This window comes from Neoarius graeffei, chromosome 19, assembly GCF_027579695.1.
Source record: "Neoarius graeffei isolate fNeoGra1 chromosome 19, fNeoGra1.pri, whole genome shotgun sequence".
Classification (NCBI taxonomy): domain Eukaryota; kingdom Metazoa; phylum Chordata; class Actinopteri; order Siluriformes; family Ariidae; genus Neoarius; species Neoarius graeffei.
Window position 1 is genome coordinate 30,612,659 of NC_083587.1, and position 23,693 is coordinate 30,636,351.

Consider the following 23,693-nt stretch of genomic DNA (forward strand, 5'->3'; position numbering starts at 1 on the left):
TATTTCAAAAGTTTAAATATGAAAGAAAAATAATATTTAATTGATTTTCTGATTTAAATAATTTAAATATCTAAACTTATTAATGTCCGCAAAAGTTCTATCAACTATGCTACCAATAGAACTCCCCCTGCAACTCAAAAATGGTTTATCCCATTACATGATATGATTTTCCATAAATTGACCATCAACTATATTACGTACATTGTTATGGTTTCCAACATTATAATGATTTTAATTCAATTCTATGTCCAAATTTGATATTAACCTGTTCAAGAAAATGGCGTGCTCAGCCAGGTAAGGCCTCTCATTGAAATTATGGGTCAAAGTAGCGAAATTATCAACTATGTTACCTGTCAGCCAAGTTAACCAGTAATCTGTCAGCAGTCATCAAAATCATATCATTATCACTGTACATATGTAGAGTACACACATTATTCATATGAGCACACTTTCCTTTTCTCCCTTAACAATTTTTTTTTAAAATTCAATAGCTTTAAACAGATGTCAGTAGCTGAGAAACAGTGGAGATACATGGCTCGTCAGGATTTCATGACTTTCATGCAGTATGTTTACACGGACATTAATTTTCCACTATTATTCCAAATATGGCAATATTCGGAATTTGATACAGGTCATGTAAACAGCATAGTGCATTTGGCCATTCCGAATTTGGCCTTATTCGATGAAGATATGCGGGATATGCTGATATTATTCAGGTTCTAAGAGCATTTGTTGGACATGTACACAGTGCATTCAGAATATACATCTCAATTGGGGTTTTTAATGGCAGTTTGATTGCGAAACACGGCCTCTTGCCTGTTTACGCTCAGCTCTGTGCGTTATACACCAATCAACTAGACAATCAGAGTACTGTATGCGTGGCTGCATGAAAACGGGAATATTAGTGGAATATTCACTTTCATTAAATCGGTGACTGAATAAGCATCTAACCTATCACACTGCAAATTCGTTAGCCTATCCATTGCTTTTACTTGTTTAATTTTATTTGTAATTATCTCGCCAGTAGCCTGGTGTAACAAGTAGGCTCTCAAAATGAAAGGGAAATTAATCTTACAAAAAAAAAAATCCAACACCTTTAATTGCGAACAATTTGAAAATACTATGTTAGGGATATATGACACACAGCTTTTACAAATAATAATATTTTGTCACAGGCTACATATTTTTAAGTGATGAATATGCATATGCTTAGATACCAGTAAGATATGGTCTAATAACAATTTTCCACTCAGTCACATTTACTATACTGAATTGCACATCTGCACTGACTCAAAACTTGCGTACATGAGCTGAGACTTGACGTGAGATTTGATCGTAGCCTTCGCTCACATCCACGCTGATGCCCGAGCTTTGCATGGAAGTGACCGTACACCTGGTTTTCTGTCTTACATTCGTTTTGTAAACTAGGGTCATTATTCCTACCAAGATATTTCCATGGTTAAACAAGAACTTTGCCAGTTTAATCTCAGCAGTGGCACATCTGGCTCTGTTAGAAGATCTCTACATGTCCATCAGACCCAATAAAGGTTTTTTGGGAGGCTTTTTTTTTAAATGGCGAGTGACCAATGAATATTAAGTCGCTTTTATCTCTCAAGACATCCAAGGTGGTGCTGTGTCAGCATGGAGGCAGAAGGCACGGGCTCTCTCTCTCTCTCTCTCTCTCTCTCTCTGTGTTTGAACTGACTGATTGAAACTTCCTTAAAATGAGGAAATAAAGAAACTTAATCATAATTTTTGGTGGAGAGTTTGAGATCTGAACATGTAAAGATCTGTGATATAAGCCATTATATTAGACTATTATATACAGTATAGATATGACTGTTATAAACAGTTATTCCACAAAATTGAGTCGTACATGAGCTGACAGCTGACGAGGCACGTATCTGTAGCGCTGAGTTGGCTATAAGTCATGTACGATGAGATTGAGTGGAATAACTCTTATTTTATCCACATTCACTGGATTTTGAGAAACAGAATTTTTTTTTTTTTGCAAATTCGATAAATAAAAACTTTGTACAACACGTCCAACAAAATTATTTCTGCTTAGAATGTAAACGAACCAGCGAAATGACAGTAGCAATTTGTGAAAAATGCTACGTATAATAATAGTAATTCTTGAAAATTAAAAAAAAAAAGATATATTCTTACCATCAAATATTTTTATTCCATATTTTGTTGCTTTTTTTTGTTGTATTTTTGAGGTTTTCTTCTTCTTGAGGGTTTTTTTTTGGTGGTTGGCAAACCAACTTAAAGGTGCATTACTGCCACCGACTGGGCTGGAGTGTGGAACAGGAGATATTGGGGGGGGGGGGGGACCTATATTATTTTAGCTATTTCTGTTTCTTTTAAATTCTTGACAATTTTCGGGGGCTTGTTTTGGAGTAGAGTTTTTATTTCATCTTTGGTTGCTTCAGCAACACGCTCCGCCGTTTTGTTTTTCTTTACTCACGGTATACGAGGTGATAGCCTAGTACTAGAGTAGCCAATCTGAGCATGCGATTGCTCATATCCAGCGAATGTGGAGAGAATAAATATATACACATCACAGAGGTATAAATGAAATATTAACACATCAGCTGGAGTTTGACTGTCGATGACAATGCTGTTGACTGCATCAGCGATTTCTTTCCATACTGCATTTTCTAATCACACTACTTCCTATGATGCTACTTTTCAGGCTGACAAATAAAAATAATTCATTTAAATGGACTTGAGACTTTAGCGCTTCCATTTCAAGGGTGGAGAGGTTTCTCATCTTGGCTTCTCCGTGTTGCAAAGTCTCGGGGCACGGCCTCTAAACTCAGAATATTTAAGGGCGTGGTTATGTAAATTATGGTTTTCAGCCACCACATCTATCAACATCCGATCATTCTTATGCTGCAATTGGCGAGATATGAATGTTTCATAAATCACACGTGAACTCCATCATACGATTATTTCTACACTCAAACCTGCACTAGACTGATGAATGAGGGTGACTGGCTTTTTCAGAATAAGGGCACAAACAAGAACATTTTGTGCAGGTCAATGTAGCGATGGTCAGCTATGTTACGCCTCATTTTTTCACATTTAAAGTAACGAAACTGGTGCGTCTGATATCCTTTAAAATCTACTGTACATCTACACAAGTAGGAGTTTTGCATGACATTTCTTAAAACTATCAAAATGACTTGTACTGTAGTTTTATCATAAAAATATTCCTGTCCTTAATCATATTCCTGTTGAACATATCACATGTATATCTGAAAAAAAAATCAATTCTTAAAATTATTTTAAAAACATCATAGTATATATGGCAGAATAGACTCAAGTGCCCTTAAAATTGTATTTTACTTGAAATGCAGGATTTAATGAAACGGCTGTAATGGCATCCAGTTTGTCCATAACACAGATGACAAACTAAGCAGTGAAAACCTTCTTTTCCCTTAAAAAATAAATACAGTGGGGCAAAAAAGTATTTAGTCAGTCACCAATTGTGCAAGTTCTCCCACTTAAAAAGATGAGAGAGGCCTGTAATTTTCATCATAGGTATACCTCAACTATGAGAGACAGAATGAGAAAAAAAAAAAATCCAGAAAATCACATTGTCTGATTTTTAAAGAATTTATTTGCAAATTATGGTGGAAAATAAGTATTTGGTCAATAACAAAAGTTCATCTCAATACTTTGTTATATACCCTTTGTTGGCAATGACAGAGGTCAAACGTTTTCTGTAAGTCTTCACAAGGTTTTCACACACTGTTGCTGGTATTTTGGCCCATTCCTCCATGCAGATCTCCTCTAGAGCAGTGATGTTTTGGGGCTGTCGCTGGGCAACACGGACTTTCAACTCCCTCCAAAGATTTTCTATGGGGTTGAGATCTGGAGACTGGCTAGGCCACTCCAGGACCTTGAAATGCTTCTTACGAAGCCACTCCTTCGTTGCCCGGGCGGTGTGTTTGGGATCATTGTCATGCTGAAAGACCCAGCCACGTTTCATCTTCAATGCCTTTGCTGATGGAAGGAGGTTTTCACTCAAAATCTCACGATACATGGCCCCATTCATGCTTTCCTTTACACGGATCAGTCGTCCTGGTCCCTTTGCAGAAAAACAGCCCCAAAGCATGATGTTTCTACCCCCATGCTTCACAGTAGGTATGGTGTTCTTTGGATGCAACTCAGCATTCTTTCTCCTTCAAACACGACAAGTTGAGTTTTTACCAAAAAGTTCTATTTTGGTTTCATCTGACCATATGACATTCTCCCAATCCTCTTCTGGATCATCCAAATGCTCTCTAGCAAACTTCAGACAGGCCTGGACATGTACTGGCTTAAGCAGGGGGACACATCTGGCACTGCAGGATTTGAGTCCCTGGCGGCGTAGTGTGTTACTGATGGTAGCCTTTGTTACTTTGGTCCCAACTCTCTGCAGGTCATTCACTAGGTCCCCCCGTGTGGTTCTGGGATTTTTGCTCACCGTTCTTGTGATCATTTTGATCCCACGGGGTGAGATCTTGTGTGGAGCCCCAGATCGAGGGAGATTATCAGTGGTCTTGTATGTCTTCCATTTTCTAATAATTGCTCCCACAGTTGATTTCTTCACACCAAGCTGCTTACCTATTGCAGATTCAGTCTTCCCAGCCTGGTGCAGGTCTACAATTTTGTTTCTGGTGTCCTTTGACAGCTCTTTGGTCTTGGCCATAGTGGAGTTTGGAGTGTGACTGTTTGAGGTTGTGGACAGGTGTCTTTTATACTGATAACGAGTTCAAACAGGTGCCATTAATACAGGTAACGAGTGGAGGACAGAGGAGCTTCTTAAAGAAGAAGTTACAGGTCTGTGAGAGCCAGAAATCTTGCTTGTTTGTAGGTGACCAAATACTTATTTTACCGAGGAATTTACCAATTAATTCATTAAAAATCCTACAATGTGATTTCCTGGATTCTTTCCCCCCATTCTGTCTCTCATAGTTGAGGTATACCTATGATGAAAATTACAGGCCTCTCTCATCTTTTTAAGTGGGAGAACTTGCACAATTGGTGGCTGACTAAATACTTTTTTGCCCCACTATAAATAAAATAAAAAAATTCATGTTTAAGCTTTGCAGCCAGCAGATATGATACACTGAAGGAATATACTTACATGAACCACTGATTTTCCATTGAGAAAGAACATTGTATCTGTACTTTTTTTTGGGTTGAAGTGGAATGTACTACAAATTATAGGAGGAGATATATTTTCTCCTACATTTCCTAGAATTCACTGCAGCCAGCAAGCAGGGAAGTTTTTTTTCCTTGTAAATTTGTGACTTCTTAATATTGGAATTTCTTTTTTTCTCTCGAAAATTTATGGCTTTATAATTTCAGAGAATATCTGAGGTTTTTCTTGCAAATGTACGTCTTTAATCTCAGACATTGAGTTTTTTCTCCTTAAAATATTACCCCGACTCAGCTCTTTTTTTTTTATTAAGCCTATAATGGCCCTCATACGCCGTCGTATAAAAGTAAATCATGAAGTAATGAGTCTTGTCTTTTATTCACTAAAAAAAAAAAAAAAATTCTTAAGGCCATCAGTTCTCAATGCTAATGACTAAATGCAATGCTACTGTAAATGCTTAGTAACCATTGAGTGTAAATGGTTACTAAGTGGTGTTACAGACGTTTCCTTGGTTTACCTACAGCTGTCAGTCAGTCAATTAGATCACACTTAGTCTTATTGCAGAAATACACCAGTAGTATATTCATAGTAATGAGTAAGTAAGTAAGTGTGTCCAAACGTCTGACTGGTACTGTATGGTCTTGAAGCTGTATCAGTGTTGACTGCGAAACTAGAATCATTTCTTGGACCCCAATGCAGGGTTTCACTTCATTTCCCTGTACAGCTCAGCTTTACCTCCAGCAGTAATTCACAGAGTTTCTCTCCGGATTTGGAATTCAGAGCAGCAGTCAGAGAAGCTGATTTCTCTTCACTCGTCCCTCGCTTCTTAATCTCTTCAGAGAACACCACACAGAGAAACTGCGCAGACACGGTGTAGAGTGACGAATCTGAACTGCACTGGTCCACACAGGCATGGATGGTGTCTGAGGAAAGAAAACACAACGACTGAAAATAAGGAGAGTATGAGCAGGCTAGTATAGCTGGGTAGCACTCAGTAATCAGAGTATCGACAAGTTGTTTTTGTCACCGTAATCACGGGTGTGGGAGTAAATTGGAAACTGCGCAGATATATTAATCCGAGGTTGTTCAGGGTTGGGACTGAAAGGAAAATTGTGCCCAATAGGTCAATAAATGCTGTCAAAAGGAGGTAGAATTGTGAGTCTAAGAGCCATTATTCCATCCATGCATCCATTATCTATACCGTTTATCTGTCAGGGTCGCAGGGGAAGCTGAAGCCATTCCCAGTTTATTTCAAGTGAGAGGCGGGTATGCCCTGGGCAGGTCACCAATCTATCACAGGGCTAATACAAACACAAACAACCATTAGAGCTATTATTCCAAATAAATAAATAAAAACGTAAAGCCATAAAGGACTTTCAGTTCTACTCTAAGTCATCTGGTACTTGGTAGTTACAGAGCAGCTGTAGGTATAACTATACCAGAAAAATACAAGTTGGGTCACACCACGCTGTATTCATAATAGCAACACTAATGTAATCTATTAAAAGTTCATTTTTCATTTAGTTTTCAAATCTAAATACTTCTACTAAGAATAAAACATGGATGCTCAGAGCATGGGCATTTTCCTTTTTCAGTACCGACATGAATTCTTCCTGTGTGATTAGTAACATACAACAATATATTGTGCGACAATAAATTGACAAATTTATGATGATTTGATTCGATGAAATAAAAAAAACCCCAAAAAACAAGAAGACAGAGTCATCTATATCCCCTGCCCTATATACCCACTATATACCAAGTTTCAAGATATTATGTGTCACATTTTTCAAGTTCTGCTGCAGGAAACCAACCCTACCTCTTTACATTGACCTCAGCAGCCCATGGCATAAGCCCACCGGACCTTTGGTCCAGGTGAACTAAAAATTAAAATTTCTCACATTTTTAGTATCAGAAGGCACATATACATTACTTAATCAACACATACACCAACTTTCAAGACCATACCACTCATAGTTTTCAAGTTCTGCTCTAGAAACAAAACCTACCCCAAGACTAACCTGAGAGACCAAGTCTGAAATTGTTTCCATGGAAACATGAAAAATGAAAATTTCTCAAATTTCTTAGTATGAAAAGGCACATCTACATCACCTTGTTAACATGTATACCAAGTTTCAAATCTGTATCATGAATAATTTTGGATATATGCTCAAGAAATGAACATTGCTCTTAGAAACCAAGTCAAAATCTATTTTTTATGTAAAATTTTGAAAAATACTTTTTTTTCAAAAATCCAAAATAGGAAAAGGCACCAGTTCACATGTTGCTTGATATGTATACAAAGTCTCATGAAGAGATCTTCAGTAGTTTTAAAGATATGGCCTGGAAACGAAAACGTGACTAGATAGACAGAACCCGTTTCTATATCCCCCGCCAAACTTCGTTTGAGTGGGAGATAATGAATCATGATTGTCAAGATCCGTAATCTTAGTCTTTCCTAGCTGTAATTGCATTGTTTAGACACGTAAAATAATGTAAAATAGTGGGAACAGATGTGACTTCACCCTGGGCAGAAGGCACAGCGCTAATGACACAAGAACACATGAGAACTGTTGTGTGACTGACTGTACAAATAGATTCAGCAAGAAATCAGAGCCCCCTTTTTACGGACTGCAGAAAGCTAAAGAAAAATGAAGCAAAAGCAGGTAGTACAAATGTTCATAAAAGTTTATTAAGAAAAGGTCTATTTGTCAATAACTTTTTACTTTTAATAAAATGATTATTTTAGTTAATAGGCGATTATATTTTACTCCAACATTTACACATATGGGTAAATAATTACTCTTGGTTATTAAGAAAATGAAACAAAAGTTGTTTTTTTTTTTTTCATTTAAGCCAAAGTCCTTCCCACGCCTGTGGTGCATAGGGTGGCGCCGATCTCCGTTTCCGTAGCCCTCAGCCTCTCGCCTATTACATAGCTAGGGTTACAGTGGGGGGGGCCTAGTCCTCTGGTAACCACGATATTTTTTCATTTAACAAAAGGAATATTTAAAGTTGATAAAGAATAGTTAAGTAAATGTTGCGTTTTTTGGTAATAAAATTTTCTTCACTTAATATTTAAAAAAAAAAATCTCTTGGGAAAATTGAATCATAAACCCAGTATCATGAATCAAATCGAATTGTGAATCGGGTGAATCATCCATCCATCCGTCCATCTTCTCCGGCTTATGCGGATCCGGGTCGCAGGGGTAGCAGCCTAAGCAGAGCAGCCCAGACTTCCCTCTCTTCCGGGGGAATACCGAGGCGTTCCCAGGCCAGCCGAGAGATGTAATCTCTCCAGCATGTCCTGGGTCTGCCCCGGGTCTCCTCCCAGTGGGCCATGCTCAGAAAACCTCCCTTGGGAGGCATCCGGGGGCATCCTAACAAGGTGCCCGAACCACCTCAACTGACTCCTTTTGATATGGAGGAGCAGTGGTTCTACTCTGAGTCTCTCCTGAATGACCGCGCTTCTCACCCTGTCTCTAAGGGAGAGCCCAGCCACCCTGCGGAGAAAACTCATTTCTACCGCTTGTATCCACGATCTCATTCTTTTGGTCACTACCCATAGCTCGTGACTATAGGCGAGAGTGAGAACGTAGATGGACCAGTAAATTGAGAGCTTTGCCTTTTGGCTCAGCTCTCTCTTTACCACAACAGACCGGTTTAGCGTCCGCATCACTGCTGACGCTGCCCCGATCTGTCTTATCCAACTCCCGCTCCCCTTTACCCTCACTCGTGAACAAAACCCAGAGATACTTAAACTCCTCCAATTTAGGTAGCAACTCCCCCCTGACCCGGAGTAGGCACTCCACCCGTTTCCGGCTGAGCGCCATGGCCACGAACTTGGAGGTGCTGATCCTTATCTCAGCCACTTCGCACTCAGCTGCAAACCATCCCGATTCCCAGCGTATGCTGTAAGTCACAGATTGATGAAGCCAACAGGACCACATCATCCGCAAAAAGCAGAGACATGATCCTGCTGCCACCAAACCGGACACCCTCCGCCCCTTGGCTGCACCTAGAAATTCTGTTCATAAAAGTTATGAACAGAACCTGTGACAAAGGGCAGCCCTGGCGGAGTCCCACATGCAATGGGAACGAGTCCGACTTACTGCCGGCAACGCGAACTAAACTCCTGCTCCGGTCATACAGGGTCCGAATGGCCCGCAGTAGTGGGCCCTGAACCCCATACTCCCGAACCACCCCCCACAGGGCACCATGAGGGACACAGTCATAAGCCTTCTCCAGGTCCACAAAACACATGTAGACCAGTTAGGCAAACTCCCATGCACCCTCCAGTACCCTTGCAAGGGTAAAGCACTGATCCAGTGTTCCACGACCAGGATGAAACCCGCATTGTTCTTCCTGAATCCAAGGTTTGACTATTGACCGGACTCTCCTCTCCAGCACCCCAGCATAGGCTTTTCCAGGGAGGCTGAGAAGTGTGATCCCCCCATAGTTGGAACACACTCTCCAGTCCCCCTTTTTAAAAAGGGGAACCACCACCCCAGTCTGCCAATCCAGAGGCACTGTCCCCGACCTCCACGCAATGTTGAAGAGGCGTGTCAGCCAAGATAGCCCGACAACATCCAGTGCCTTCAGGAACTCAGGACAAATCTCATTCACCCCCGAAGCCCGGCCACCGACGAGCTTTTTAACCACCTCGGCAACCTCAGCCCCTGTGATGCACCCTCAGACTCTGCGTCCTCCTCAGACAATATGAAGGTGGGATTGAGGAGATTCTCAAAGTATTCCATCCACCGTCAGACAATGTCTCCAGTTGAGGTCAAAAGCATGCCATCCTCGCTGTAAACAGTAGGGACAGAGCACTGCTTCCCCTTCCTGAGCTGCCGGACGGTTTGCCAGAATCTCTTCGAGGCCAACCGAAAGTCATTTTCCATGGCCTCACCAAACTCCTCCCACATCCGAGTTTTTGCTTCAGTGACCACCAGAGCTGCGTTCCGCTTGGCCCATCGGTATCTGTCAGCTGCCTCTAGAGACCCACAGGCTAACCAAGCCCGATAGGACTCCTCCTTCAGCTTGATGGCTCCCCTCACTGCAGGTGTCCACCACTGGGTTCGGGGATTACCGCCACGACAGGCACCAACAACCTTGCAGCCACAGCTCTGCACGGCCACCTTAGCAATGGAGGTGCGGCACATGGTCCACTTGGACTCAATATCCCCATCCTCCCCCGGTATGCAGTTGAAGCTCTGCCGGATGTGGCAGTTGAAGAGCCGACAGACGGGAGCCTCCGCCAGACGTTCCCAGCATACGCTCACTACACGTTTGGGCCTACCAGGTCTGTCCAGCCTCCTCCCCCACCATCTGATCCAGCTTGCCACCAGGTAGTGATCAGTTGACAGCTCTGCTCCTCTCTTCACCCGAGTGTCCAAGACATACAGTTGTAGATCAGATGAAACGACTACAAAGTCAATCATCGATCTACAACCTAGGGTGTCCTCGTGCCAGGCGCACTTATGGACACCCTTATGTTTGAACATGGTGTTCACTATGGCCAAACCGTGCATGGCACAGAAGTTCAACAACTGAACACCACTCAGTTTCAGATTGGACACACCCCTCCAGGTCTCACAGTCATTGCCCACGTGAGCGTTGAAGTCCCCCAGTAAAACAATGGAGTCCCCCTGTGGTGCACTGTCTAGCACCCCACTCAAGGACTCCAAGAAGGCCGGGTACTCTGAACTACCATTTAGCGCATAAATGCAAATGACAGTCAGAGACCATTCCCGACCCGAAGGTGCAGAGAAACGACCCTCTCATTCATTGGGGAGAACTTCGATGTTAGTGCGCCGCACTGGGAGGCTACCCATAGCCCCACCCCTGCCCGGTGCCACTCACCCTTGACAACTCCAGCATAGAAGAAAGTCCAACCCCTCTTCAGGAAATTGGTGCCAGAGCCCAAGCTATGTGTTGAGGTGAGCCTAACTATACCTAGTCAGCACCGCTCAGGCTCCTCCAGGGCCTCCGCCTTTGGCTGCCACCCAATCCACAGTGCACCGGACCCTTACGGCAACTCCTGTGGATGGTGGGTCCACAGGAGAGTGGTTCTGTGTTGCTCATTCGGGCCAGGCCTGGCCAGGCCTCACAGACATAGGCCTGGCCACCAGGCGTTCGCCGATGAGCCCCTCTCCCCAGGCCTGGCTCCAGGGTGGGGCCCTGGTATCCCTGGTCCGGGCGAAGGTACTCAGATACCGGTTTCTCCTCTCATAAGGGTCATTCTGAACCACTCTTTGTCTGCCCTCTCATCTAGGACCTGTTTGCCTTGGGAACCCCTACCAGGGGCAAATGCCCCGACAACATAGCTCCTAGAATCCCTGAGGCACTCAAACCCCTCCACCATGTTAAGGTGTAGATTCAAGAAGGGGTCGGGTGAATCGTTACATGTCTAATGATTAGCGAGGAGAAACAAGGGGCATCAACTGTTTTGCTCATTAAAAATGATGTCACAATAAAGCTACTCTTACTTTTACTGTTCAGTGTGTCTGCCACCATTTTGTAGCACCCTCAGGTTTATTCATGTCAGAGAATGTCAGTTCCAACTGGAAGTTGAATTACTACTTGCCAGTTTAGGGTTATCTTCTCAACTCCATTTACTGAGTGATGTGAAATCAACATGGCTGATCATAGCATCAGCAGTAGCTTTATGGGGCTTTTCCACTACCAACGCGGCTGAGTTGGGCTGAGCCGTGCGGTGCTGAGTTGGGCTGAGTCAAGCTGAGTGGGGGTGTTGGGGTTGCATTTCGACTACAACTGCGCTGAACCGTGCTGGCTGGAAGTGGGTGGACACATTGGGTGGAGTTAGCGAAAGTGGGTGGACGTCACGTGATGTCGTTAGGCGGCGCAAACAGTGACATCAGTGACCTTTTAAGCGGTAGTCTCACGACCCGGATAGTAAACAATAAACATGGAGGACATGGAGTCGTTAGTGTTGCTGGTCTTGGTGCTGTGGCTTGTTGTCACCGACAACGCCAACAGATACTGGCAAGAGCGTATAGATGAGGCGAGGCGCATAAGGCTTCATAATTATTCTTCTTCCGGGTTTACGGTGTTTACAGATCCCAGCGTGCTCGCGGGGCGTGTGTGGGCATGTGAGGACACTCCTCCTCACCAATCAGTGCACAGGGGAGTGTCTCCTCACGCCCCTAGCACCACTCGGCTCGGTTGGGCTCACTTCAGCCCCACTCCAAAACCGTGCGAGTTTTGGGTGCTGAGTAAGGCTGAAGTGAGCTCAGTCATGCTGCTCTGAGGTAGTCGAAACGCGAGCCGTGTTGGGCTGAAGTGAGCTGAAAAAGGGTAGTGGGAAAGGCCCGTTAAATGAGCTACACTGTATACACACACATTTGCTTTTAAATCAGTCAACTTACAGACATAGACCGATCAGCCAGAACATTAAAACCACTGAGAGGTGAAGTGAATAACATTAATTATTTCATTACAGTGGCAGCTGTCAAGGGGGTGGGATATATTAGGCAGCAAGAGAACAGTCAGTTCTTGAAGTTGATGTGTTGGAAGCAGGAAAAATGGGCAAGCGTAAGGATCTGAGAGACTTTGACGAGGGCCAAATTGTGATGGCGAGATGACTGGGTCTGAGCATCTCCAAAATGGCAAAAATCATGAGGTGTTCCCGGTATGCAGTGGTTAGTACCAAACAAAAGTGGTCCAAGGAAGGACAACCGGTGAACTGGTGACAGGGTCATCGGTATCAAAGTTTCATTGATTCGCATGGGGCACGAAGGCTAGCCCATATGGTCCAATCCCACAGAAGAGCTTCTGTAGCACAAACTGCTGAAAAAGTTAATACCGACACCTTTTTGTTTTAGCCAGCATTAACTTTTTAATGTTCAGATCCTTACGCTTGCCCATTTTTCCTGCTTCCAACACATCAACATCAAGAACTGACTGTTCTCTTGCTGCCTAATATATCCCACCCCTTGACAGGTGCCATTGTAATGAGATAATCAAATGTTATTCACGTCACCTGTCAGTGGTTTTAATTTTATGGCTGATCGGTGCATATGCCTTTGTGTTTTAACTCAAACATTGACTGCACTAGTTATCATAGTTAGCTGGCTCAAACGGAGGTGTCCATTTTATCCACTTCATTTGTGGAACATGTCGAGGTGAAAAATAACAACACTTATGAGGGGAGTTGAACAAAGCAATATGTTTTACACAGACTTCTCTGTGTGACTTTTCAAACCCGTACCAATTCCAATGATCAACTCTGGAGTGGGACGAGAAACTCCGCCTTACAGTGAGCCATTGTTCATGATTTTCATGAAACTGCACACCTCCGAGTGTTTTATTCTTTATATAGTCAGCGCTTACACATGTATGTCACGAAGTCATTATGTATGTTCAGGGAGCCACAGAAGCACCATGACACTGAATGATTCTGAATCTTATATTTGACTCATGTTATGAATCACTTATAGCACGATGCGAATATTCACTTTTTGTTGTTGTTGTCGTCTGATGGTGAAAAAGAAATAACGAGCTGTAAAGTCAGAGGAGTGCTGCAGGCGATGCAGTGAGTGCTCAGCCCACCCACCTGCTCCACGACCATCTCACACATCCATCAGAGTTAAAATCTCTCCTTCTCTCTCCCTCCTCTCCCATCCCTCCATCCCAATCTGTCACAAACAGCAGGAGCACAACCCACCCAGAGATAACAAGCTGTCTCTCTTCCTTTCTTTCCTCTCCTGCTTCCCTCTTCCTGTCACTCATTCAGCCCTCATCCCTCGCTCCCTGCCCTCTCCCTCATCACTTCGTCCTCCCTTTCTGCGCCCCACAGCTCTCTTCGTGCCACTCAACCATTCTTTATCCCTCTCATCACTCTGCTCACTCCCTGTCTCCAGAAATTTCTCTCTCTTCCTGCAACCATCACTTGTTCCTTCTTTATCAACGAGCCTCTCCTCTTATGTTCATGCCTCATTGTTCCTCTCGTTCTGCACCATTTGCTTCCTATATACTGTGTCACTCGTTCATAACTCATCCCTTGTTTCCATCTCTTCCCTTCTTTTCATTCCAAAGCTGTATCCTTTCTTTTGTCTCTCCTCCTTCAACTCGTTCATCCCTACCCTTTCCCAGAATTATGCCTCTTTTTGCATCATTTCTTCTCACTCATCCATTGTCCCTTTTTCCATCTTTCTTTACCCCAGAATTGATTTCACTTCCCGTTCTACCCGTTCCTTTTCTTCTTTCTTGTATCCTTTCTTTCATCCCTCGTTCTCTTCCCATCACCATTTCATCTTTTTCTTCTTTGTCGCACACTGAACCCTTCCAGCTTTTCTCCACTGCATCACTTATCCCTCTTTTCCTTTCTTTTTCCTTTCTCCTCCCTTTATTCTAGAAATTATTTTGTTGCTTCCTACATCCTTGTTCAGCTTTCCTGCGACACTCATTCATCCTTTGTTCCCTCCCCACTTATCGCTCTCTCCTATATTTTTCATCTTATTCACTTTTTTCTTTCATCCCTCGTTCCCTTTTCAACCCCCTAATTATTTCTCTCCTTCTTCTCTTTCTTTACACTGTGCCTAGAAAGGCTTTCCTGTTTCCCCTCCTCTTTCATCCCTCATTCACATCACTATCTTCCCGCTTGCTTTTCTTCCATGGCACTTGTTCATCCCATCCCTCATTCCGTCTTTTAATCACTCTTCTTTATTCAGCACCTTCACATTTTCCTGTCCTTTTTTCCTCTCTACATCTGAGACTGCTTTCACCCATCTTTATACATCTTTTCTTTTCCCTGTACTCATTCTTCAACCTATTTTTCCTCCCAAAAAACGAAGTCAACAATCACCCCTCCTTTTATCCAAGAATCAAATCTCTTGCTTTTTTCCTCTTCTGCCCTGTCTCCTTTGTTCATGCTCCATTCATCCTTCACCCCTTGCTTCCGCCTCTCTTTAACCATCACCTCCCATCTGCACCTGCAGAATTTCATCCCTCTTTTCATCATTCCTTCATGTGCATCTCCATCACTTATCCCTCGTTCCCTCCCCTTCATCACTCTCTCCTCCCTTCTGCACCCTAGACCCACTTCTCTCCCCTCCAGCATCCTTTCTTCCCTCTTCCACTTCATCATCCCTCATTCCGTTTCCTCTTTCATCACTCTCCTCTCGTCTTACACCCCACCGTAGTCTCTTCCTTCCTGCATCCTTTCTTTTCTCTATCCCTCACTCCCTCCCCTCATTAATCACACATCACGTATCCTCACATCCCTCCTTCCTGCCTTGCTCTACTCACCTGAGAAGCGCTGCCAGCGTTTCCCCAGAGTTCTGCACACATGTGGGCCGCATGTGGCGTAGTTCCTACGCAGCAGACTCACCAGCAGCGTAAACACATCTGTCCAGGTGTGTAGCAATGCATTCTGGGTATGCACATCTGAGGACACACAGGGAGGCCAAAAACAAAGAAACAAAAAAACCCAACCAACCCAAAAAACCCAAATAAATCCTCTTTCTGATGCCTTAGTTAGCAAATATAAAATACATCTTTTAAACAAAACACTCAAATAATAATAATAAAATCATCAAATAAGGCTAATAGATGTTTGGCTTTGCTGTATACTGTAAGTTAAAGAAATTGATGCTATAAAAATTCAACACAGTAAGGTTAAGAAGACAAAGGAAAATATACAGAAGTGGAAAGGTGGAAGATGACGATGAAGGATGGGGATGAAGATGATGACAAAAAAGATGAGGAGGATCAAGACATTGACAAAGGAAGAAGAAAAAGATGATGCATGAGAAGAAGCAGAAGAAGGATGACAAAGGAAGAAAAAGATGATATATGAGAAGAATCAGAAGAAGTAAAAGAAGAAGAAGAAGAAGAATGACAAAGGAAGAAGAAAAAGGAGGAGAAGAAGAAGAAGAAGAATGACAACGGAAGATGATGACGGAGCAGAAGAAGAAAAAAGAAGAAAGAGGAGGGGAGGAGGAGGATGAAGATGACAAAGGAAGAAGAAGAAAAGGATGATGGAGGAGGAAAAAAGAAGGAGGAGGAGCAGAAGCAGAAGAAGGATGACAAAGGAAGAAGAAAAAGATGATGTATGAGAAGAAGCAGAAGAAGGATGACAAAGGAAGAAGAAAAAGATGATGTATGAGAAGAAGCAGAAGGATGACAAAGGAAGAAAAAGATGATATATGAGAAGAAGCAGAAGAAGGATGACAAAGGAAGAAAATGATATATGAGAAGAAGCAGAAGAAGTAAAAGAAGAAGGATGACAAAGGAAGAAGAAAAAGATGGCAACAGAAGATGATGGCGGAGCAGAAGAAGAAAAAAGAAGAAAGAGGAGGGGAGGAGGATGAAGATGACAAAGGAAGAAGAAAAGTATGATGGAGGAGAAAAAGGAGGAGCAGAAGCAGACGAAGGATGACAAAGGAAGAAGAAAAAGATGATATATGAGAAGAAGAAGAAGAAGTAAAAGAAGAAAAAGATGAAGGAGGAGAAGAAGAAGGATGACAACGGAAGATGATGGCGGAGCAGAAGAAGAAAAAAAGAAGAAGAAAGAGGAGGGGAGGATGATGAAGATGACAAAGGAAGAAGAAAAGGATGATGAAGGAGGAGAAAAAGAAGGAGGAGGATGACGATAAAGGAAGAAGAAAAAGAAGCAGGACGAGGATGAGGATGAAAATGACAAAGGAAGAAGCAGCAGCAGCAGGAGGAGGAGGAAGAGGAATAAGACGTGGTATTTACCGAGGTGCCTGTGAGAGAGTGTGAGGATGGAGATGAGGTTATTCAGTAGAGGTTTAATGAGCTCTGACTGGGTGAGACAATCCTCACTGAGCACAACATCGGCCTGTACCAGCTTACACACACTCCGCACGTAACACACACTACTCAGCACCTGAGAGAGAGAGAGAATTAAAGACAGAGAGAGCAAGTGATGAGCAAAAGGAAACACATCACATCACATCACATTATCTCTAGCCGCTTTATCCTTCTACAGGGTCGCAGGCAAGCTGGAGCCTATCCCAGCTGACTACGGGCGAAAGGCGGGGTACACCCTGGACAAGTCGCCAGGTCATCACAGGGCTGACACATAGACACAGACAACCATTCACACTCACATTCACACCTACGGTCAATTTAGAGTCACCAGTTAACCTAACCTGCATGTCTTTGGACTGTGGGGGAAACCGGAGCACCCGGAGGAAACCCACGCGGACACGGGGAGAACATGCAAACTCCACACAGAAAGGCCCTCGCCGGCCCCGGGGCTCGAACCCAGGACCTTCTTGCTGTGAGGCGACAGCGCTAACCACTACACCACCGTGCCGCCCCAAAAGGAAACACGTTCATGTTAATTATATGACGCTCTATTCATGTTGTGTGCATTTGCATGTTGTGCAGTTATATCACAATTAAGCTGAAACATCACACAGCACAAAACAGTCACAGGATGGGGACAGAGTGTGGAATGTAATAGCAGTGTGTGTGTGTGTGTGTGTGTGTGTGTGTGTGTGTGTGTGTGTGTGTGTGTGTGTGTGTGTGTGAGAGATCACACACACCTGACTCCTGGCATCCTCCACATCAGCAGGAAGGAGATCAGGTGCATTAAGCTCAGTCAGGCATCGCTCTATCTCCACTGCATCCCACACACTGCAATAAACACAGATTACACTAATACACCAAGACACAAGTGCTTACACGCTCATAGTTACACTCCATCCTAACTGGATTCACTGGTGTAACAGCAAAGCGTGCGGAATCAAACTCGAGATCTGACCATATGACGTCGGGAAAACGCCTCATTTATCGACAGCCATTAGAACACAATTTAATACCTAATACTATCTAAAGCTTCTAAAACCTCCAGCTCGTCCGCAGCAAACATGCAAACACCCGGCCCACTTCCGCAACCTCCACCTACCTGCCTGCTTCACCAGTGTACCTGCCTTATTCAAAGGTAGGAACAAAATACATGCAGGATGTGGTTATGGTTAAAACTACCAGAGGTAAACCAAGGCAATAGCCTGTCTCTGTGTGCGTGTAGTCTGTGTGTTTCTGCGCGATTTTGAAACTCCGAACGTAAACCATATTCCATTCACGCTATTTCATTTCAGTTTCACTCATTCTGAGCATACTCGGTAAAGAACAAACTTACCGCTGTGAACAACAGGAAACTCAGTTCACCAGGTTCATTTTGTCATTTATTTTATTTGTATTGGGGAGAGTGGGGTCAGTTGTCACTTTTAATAATAATAATAATAATAATAATAATAATAATAATAATAATCTAAAGCTCAGTACACATGATGGGTACATTTGTTGTAGCGGCAATAAAACCATCTTAATTCATTCAGTCTTTTGGAGATACAAGTGTATTTTTGCTTTTTTTTGGGGGGGGGGGGGGGGGGGGGGGGTGTTGTTTGCTGGATGAGGATGGTTACCTGTAGGACCCCTCCACGCGGATCTTATTACGGAGCATTTACAGACCTGAACAAACAGTTAAAGGAGTTATATTTAAAGGATATACTGTATGCAGAACCTTTATTTTTAAATAAATTCCTGAGTGGATGGTATCTCCATCCTTGACTCTTGTATGCTGCATAAATGGGAATAAAAAATATATATATTTTTGAGAGTTAAAATCAACCGCAAAGTTGGCATTTGAGCTGCCCCGCTGAGCCAGCCAGCCCTGAGTGCGTGACGTCACAGCGGGAACCGGTTTTAAGGCCGAGGCCTTTTACAGCTATAGACCAAAGTCTCATTCATCTCATTATCTCTAGCCGCTTTATCCTGTTCTACAGGGTCGCAGGCAAGCTGGAGCCTATCCCAGCTGACTACGGGCGAAAGGCGGGGTACACCCTGGACAAGTCGCCAGGTCATCACAGGGCTGACACATAGACACAGACAACCATTCACACTCACATTCACACCTACGGTCAATTTAGAGCCACCAGTTAACCTAACCTGCATGTCTTTGGACTGTGGGGGAAACCGGAGCACCCGGAGGAAACCCACGCGGACACGGGGAGAACATGCAAACTCCGCACAGAAAGGCCCTCGCCGGCCACGGGGCTCGAACCCGGACCTTCTTGCTGTGAGGCGACAGCGCTAACCACTACACCACCGTGCCACCTAGACCAAAGCCATATAAATAAAAATTTATGGTGAAAGTAAGAAATACCGTTACCGACTTGCTCAACTAAGACTGATTTGAGGTCTCAAGGTTTATATTTTATAAACGAAAGTGAGGCCATGGCTCTGTGTATCTCCTTTAAGTCCAAGTTTAGTTTAGAATAATTAGAACAATTTTTACAATAGAACTCCTTTTTCTTTTACAACAGAATAATTTATTTTTTACAATTTTTTTTTTTTTACAACAGAACGTTTCTTTTCCAAATCTTTTTTGAACAAGCATTAAGAGAAAGTCGGATAGCTTATTTCTTCTTTCTGTAATTTTTCACTCCCCTCTCCACTGCCTATCACTATTCTGATTTACATGCTGAGTGAAGAAGTACAGTAGTCGACCAACTGTGCTTTTTTTGAAATAATGCAAAAAAAAAAAAATTTTCTGTGGTTAGCTAAGTTGAAGATGTTTACAAAGTGATCTTTCAACATGATCTCACTACGAATATTCGTAACATAACGTTAGCCAACTTAATATTGAGTGTGTCCGAAGACATCACTCACAGTCTCTTTTTTTTTTTTTTTTTGGGGGGGGGGGGGGGGGGAGTCATATGTCCTCCATCTTTTGCCACCTGGGGAGTTCTGAGATTGCTAATTATTGTTTGACTCGAATCGTTTGAGCGCATGAGGACAGTGACCTGGACGGGGAACCAGCAGCTTGAGCGGGGGGATGTTTCTGCATGGTCCTAGTGCCTGCACTCTCCTGTTTTTGAGCAGGCACTCTTTCCACATGGTCCTAGTGCCTGCACACCTGGTTTTTTTTGGACCTTAAAGGAACAGTCCACCGTACTTCCATAATGAAATATGCTCTTATCTGAATTGAGACGAGCTGCTCCGTACCTATCCGAGCTTTGCGCGACCTCCCAGTCAGTCAGACGCAGTCAGACGCGCTGTCACTCCTGTTAGCAATGTAGCTAGGCTCAGCATGGCCAACGGTATTTTTTGGGGCTGTAGTTAGATGCGACCAAACTCTTCCGCGTTTTTCCTGTTTACATAGGTTTATATGACCAGTGACATGAAACAAGTTCAGTTACACAAATTGAAACGTAGCGATTTTCTATGCTATGGAAAGTCCGCACTATAATGACAGGCGTACTAACACCTTCTGCGCGCTTCGGCAGCGCATTGATACGGAGCTCAGATATCAATGCGCTGTCAAAGCGCGCAGAAGGTGTTAGTACGCCTGTCATTATAGTGCGGACTTTCCATAGCATAGAAAATCGCTACGTTTCAATTTGTGTAACTGAACTTGTTTCATATCACTGGTCATATAAACCTATGTAAACAGGAAAAACGCGGAAGAGTTTGGTCGCATCTAACTACAGCCCCAAAAAATACCGTTGGCCATACTGAGCCTAGCTACATTGCTAACAGGAGTGACAGCGCGTCTGACTGCGTCTGACTGACTGGGAGGTCGCGCAAAGCTCGGATAGGTACGGAGCAGCTCGTCTCAATTCAGATAAGAGCATATTTCATTATGGAAATACAGTGGACTGTTCCTTTAAAATGTGTGCGCGTGGGGGGTGGGGGGTGGGGATGGACGACTTCAGGGTATATAATATAAATGATAGGGGAAACATTGATGCAGTTAAGAACTCATGCAATTGTACAATGTTTGTAAAAGATGAAGCATTTTATCTATAAAGATGTCACGTTATTAACATAACAGCAAAAATGCTTGTAATGAGATCAGAGCTGAAATTTGAAGAAGAAGAAACCTGTCACATGCACACTTCAAGTACAGTGAAATTCATCCTCTGCATTTAACCCATCTGAAGCAGTGAACACACGCACACCCAGTGCAGTGGGCAGCCACACCAGAGCACCCAGGGAGCAGTCAGGGGTCAGGTACCTTGCTCAAGGGCACCTCAGCCCAATGCCGCCCCACGTCAACCTAACTGCATGTCTTTGGATTGTGGGGGAAACCAGAGCACCCGGAGGAAACCCACGCAGACACGGGGAGAACATGCAAACTCCACACAGAAAGGCCCTCGCCGGCCACTGGGCTCGAACCCGGACCTTCTTGCTGTGGGGCAACAGCGCTAACCACTAACCAGATTAGCATCCAAATATCAATTGTTCAAACAGATAGTCAACGACAGAGTCTATTATGGCTGGCAGAGGATGCTACTGGGCGTGTACACAGTGCTCCATTCAGCAACCGATAAGGCTGGTTTATACTTCTATACAGCAGCAACACGAGTAGGATTGTTCACACGCTCACTTGCATATTTGCCGTCAAATTAAAAAAGTGACATCCTCGGACAAACACTGCTGTTCAGGGATTCCATGTGCAGCGATGTTAAACACAACCATGAGCTCGGTCTCTCTTCAAACTTTTCGCTGTCATTATGATTGCTGTCATGAGCTGTGTCTCAAACCGAAACCTCTGATCTCACATCCCAAAGTATTCAGTACTTTAGAAACCCCCAGAAGACTGGTACTGGACTGAAGGCTACATGAGAGGTTTTTGTAATTGAAGCACTACACATTACAGGAAAACCGGTTAGTATCAGTACTCGGGGTCTGTGTAGAATCGTACACAAGTATGAGAGTCACAACGAGAGTTTGTTGAGTCAGTTGCGGACCCACCAGTTCTATACTGTGTGTGTGATGTACAGACCTGAGCAGGCCCTGCAGGATGTGATTCTCTTGAAGTGCAGTGTGTGTAAATTCAGGCAGAACACACAGCAGGTTGGTTAGTAATCCACACACAGCTGACAGTAGGTGAGGGGTTACTACAGAGATGCACTCTGATCCTTCGACACACTCCTGAGACAGATGCGAGTCTGAGCTCTCTGAGTCACTCTGACCTATAACACAACACAAAAAAACCAACGCCACTTTCAATAAAGGACACGCTGCTTTCCAAAATTACTTCTATTCCCAAATGTTTATGTGTGACTGCATATTCTTTTATCGCGGAGCTTGTGAATTCTCGATTCTGATTGGTCAGAAGATGCTGACGGTTGACAGAACGTGTTAACAGCAGCCCTGATAAACAGTGCCAATCTAATGTGTTATTGCTTCCATGGTTATGGCTAATTCACATGGAACTATATGGAGGATAAACAACAACAACAATAATAATAAATTATAATGTGTTGGTACTTGACAAAGAAAAACATCTATGTGTTGATATGCTGAAAGGAAGGAGTCTCCAGTGTCAGGACTTTGGAAGTTTTCAGCCATGGGAAAGCCTTCGGGACCGTCTGGTGTGTGTGTAGTAAGCAGGTGTGTGTGTGTGCGTGTGTGAGAGAGAGAGACCTTGTGTGCTGAGTCTGTTGAATGGAGGCTCCTGTGCTTGTGCTGCTCCAGAGGAGGAGATGACAGGAGAACGAGTGTCACTCAGGAGCTGGGCAACAATCACAACACGCACAAAAAACACACTTTAACTACAAACAATTACAAACAAGAGACTTCATTATCAAAAACTTCACTGATTCGCAGTTATAACAATGTTATTACAATCATACTATTAATTCCTAACATTGACTGACCAAAGTGCTGGAGGTAGAAATGGATCCTGAACCCTGTGTGTGATTCAGCACAGCTGTACTGCCTCTCCACTGCCTCACAGAGGCATCTACACACACATACACACACACACCTTATATACAATGAATGAACTGATAGTTGCACTAATTCAGAGCCACCGAGTGCGTCCTGCACACAGTATATGATTTATATTTTTTATTTAAATGTACATATAACTATATACATTAATGAACAATATTTGCTAATATAACATTTGATTAGATTAATTCAATCTAGACTCTAATGGCTAAAGACAAGAAAGAGTGTTGAGGACAACTGCCTTGAGAGGAAGTACATCTCAGGAAGGGAAACTGATCTCTGCAGAATGGATAATGGGAGTACAATTAAAAAGAGGATAAGTATAAAGTAAAGAATAGTGGGGAACTCTGACATACATACACACGCATTAGATATATGTGCATACCAGCAGAGGTGCTGACGGGCCAAGGGTGTGTGGGAGTGTATCGACCCGTATAGCAACTCCTCAACATCTGACCCACATGATCAAAAAAATGGCAGTGATAAAGAAGAGCCTGCAGGGCCGGGAGACCCACCAACGACACGCCAGATCCTTCATCATGAACACATGGGCTCTGGGGGGAGGGGGGAGACAGACAAAAACAGAGATGGAGTGAGTGTGAGAGAGACAGACAGAAAGAGAAATGAAGAGAGCAAGAGACAGACAGGCAGAAAGAGAGATGGAGAGTGAGATAGAGAGGGAGACAGTGAGACAGGCAGAAAGAGAGAGAGACAGACAAACAGAGATGAAGTAAGTGGGAGACAGAAACAGAGATGAAGTGAGAAATAGAAACAGAGATGAAGTAAGTGAGAGACAGAGACA

The 23,693-nt window shown here is 43.4% G+C and overlaps 1 protein-coding gene across 3 annotated transcripts in view; it reads right to left on the bottom strand.

The window, feature by feature from the left end:
• Positions 1-23,693, bottom strand: part of rttn (rotatin) — a 185,607-nt gene that overhangs the window by 39,200 nt on the left and 122,714 nt on the right. For all 3 annotated transcript variants that reach the window (XM_060899987.1, XM_060899988.1, XM_060899986.1), the window contains 8 exons: positions 23,277-23,445; positions 22,816-22,901; positions 22,583-22,670; positions 21,939-22,128; positions 17,692-17,782; positions 16,877-17,027; positions 15,425-15,562; positions 5,891-6,078 (listed from right to left, as the gene is read on the bottom strand). In XM_060899987.1, the coding sequence (XP_060755970.1) occupies positions 5,891-6,078; positions 15,425-15,562; positions 16,877-17,027; positions 17,692-17,782; positions 21,939-22,128; positions 22,583-22,670; positions 22,816-22,901; positions 23,277-23,445 (1,101 nt within the window). The remainder of the gene's footprint in view (positions 1-5,890; positions 6,079-15,424; positions 15,563-16,876; positions 17,028-17,691; positions 17,783-21,938; positions 22,129-22,582; positions 22,671-22,815; positions 22,902-23,276; positions 23,446-23,693) is intronic.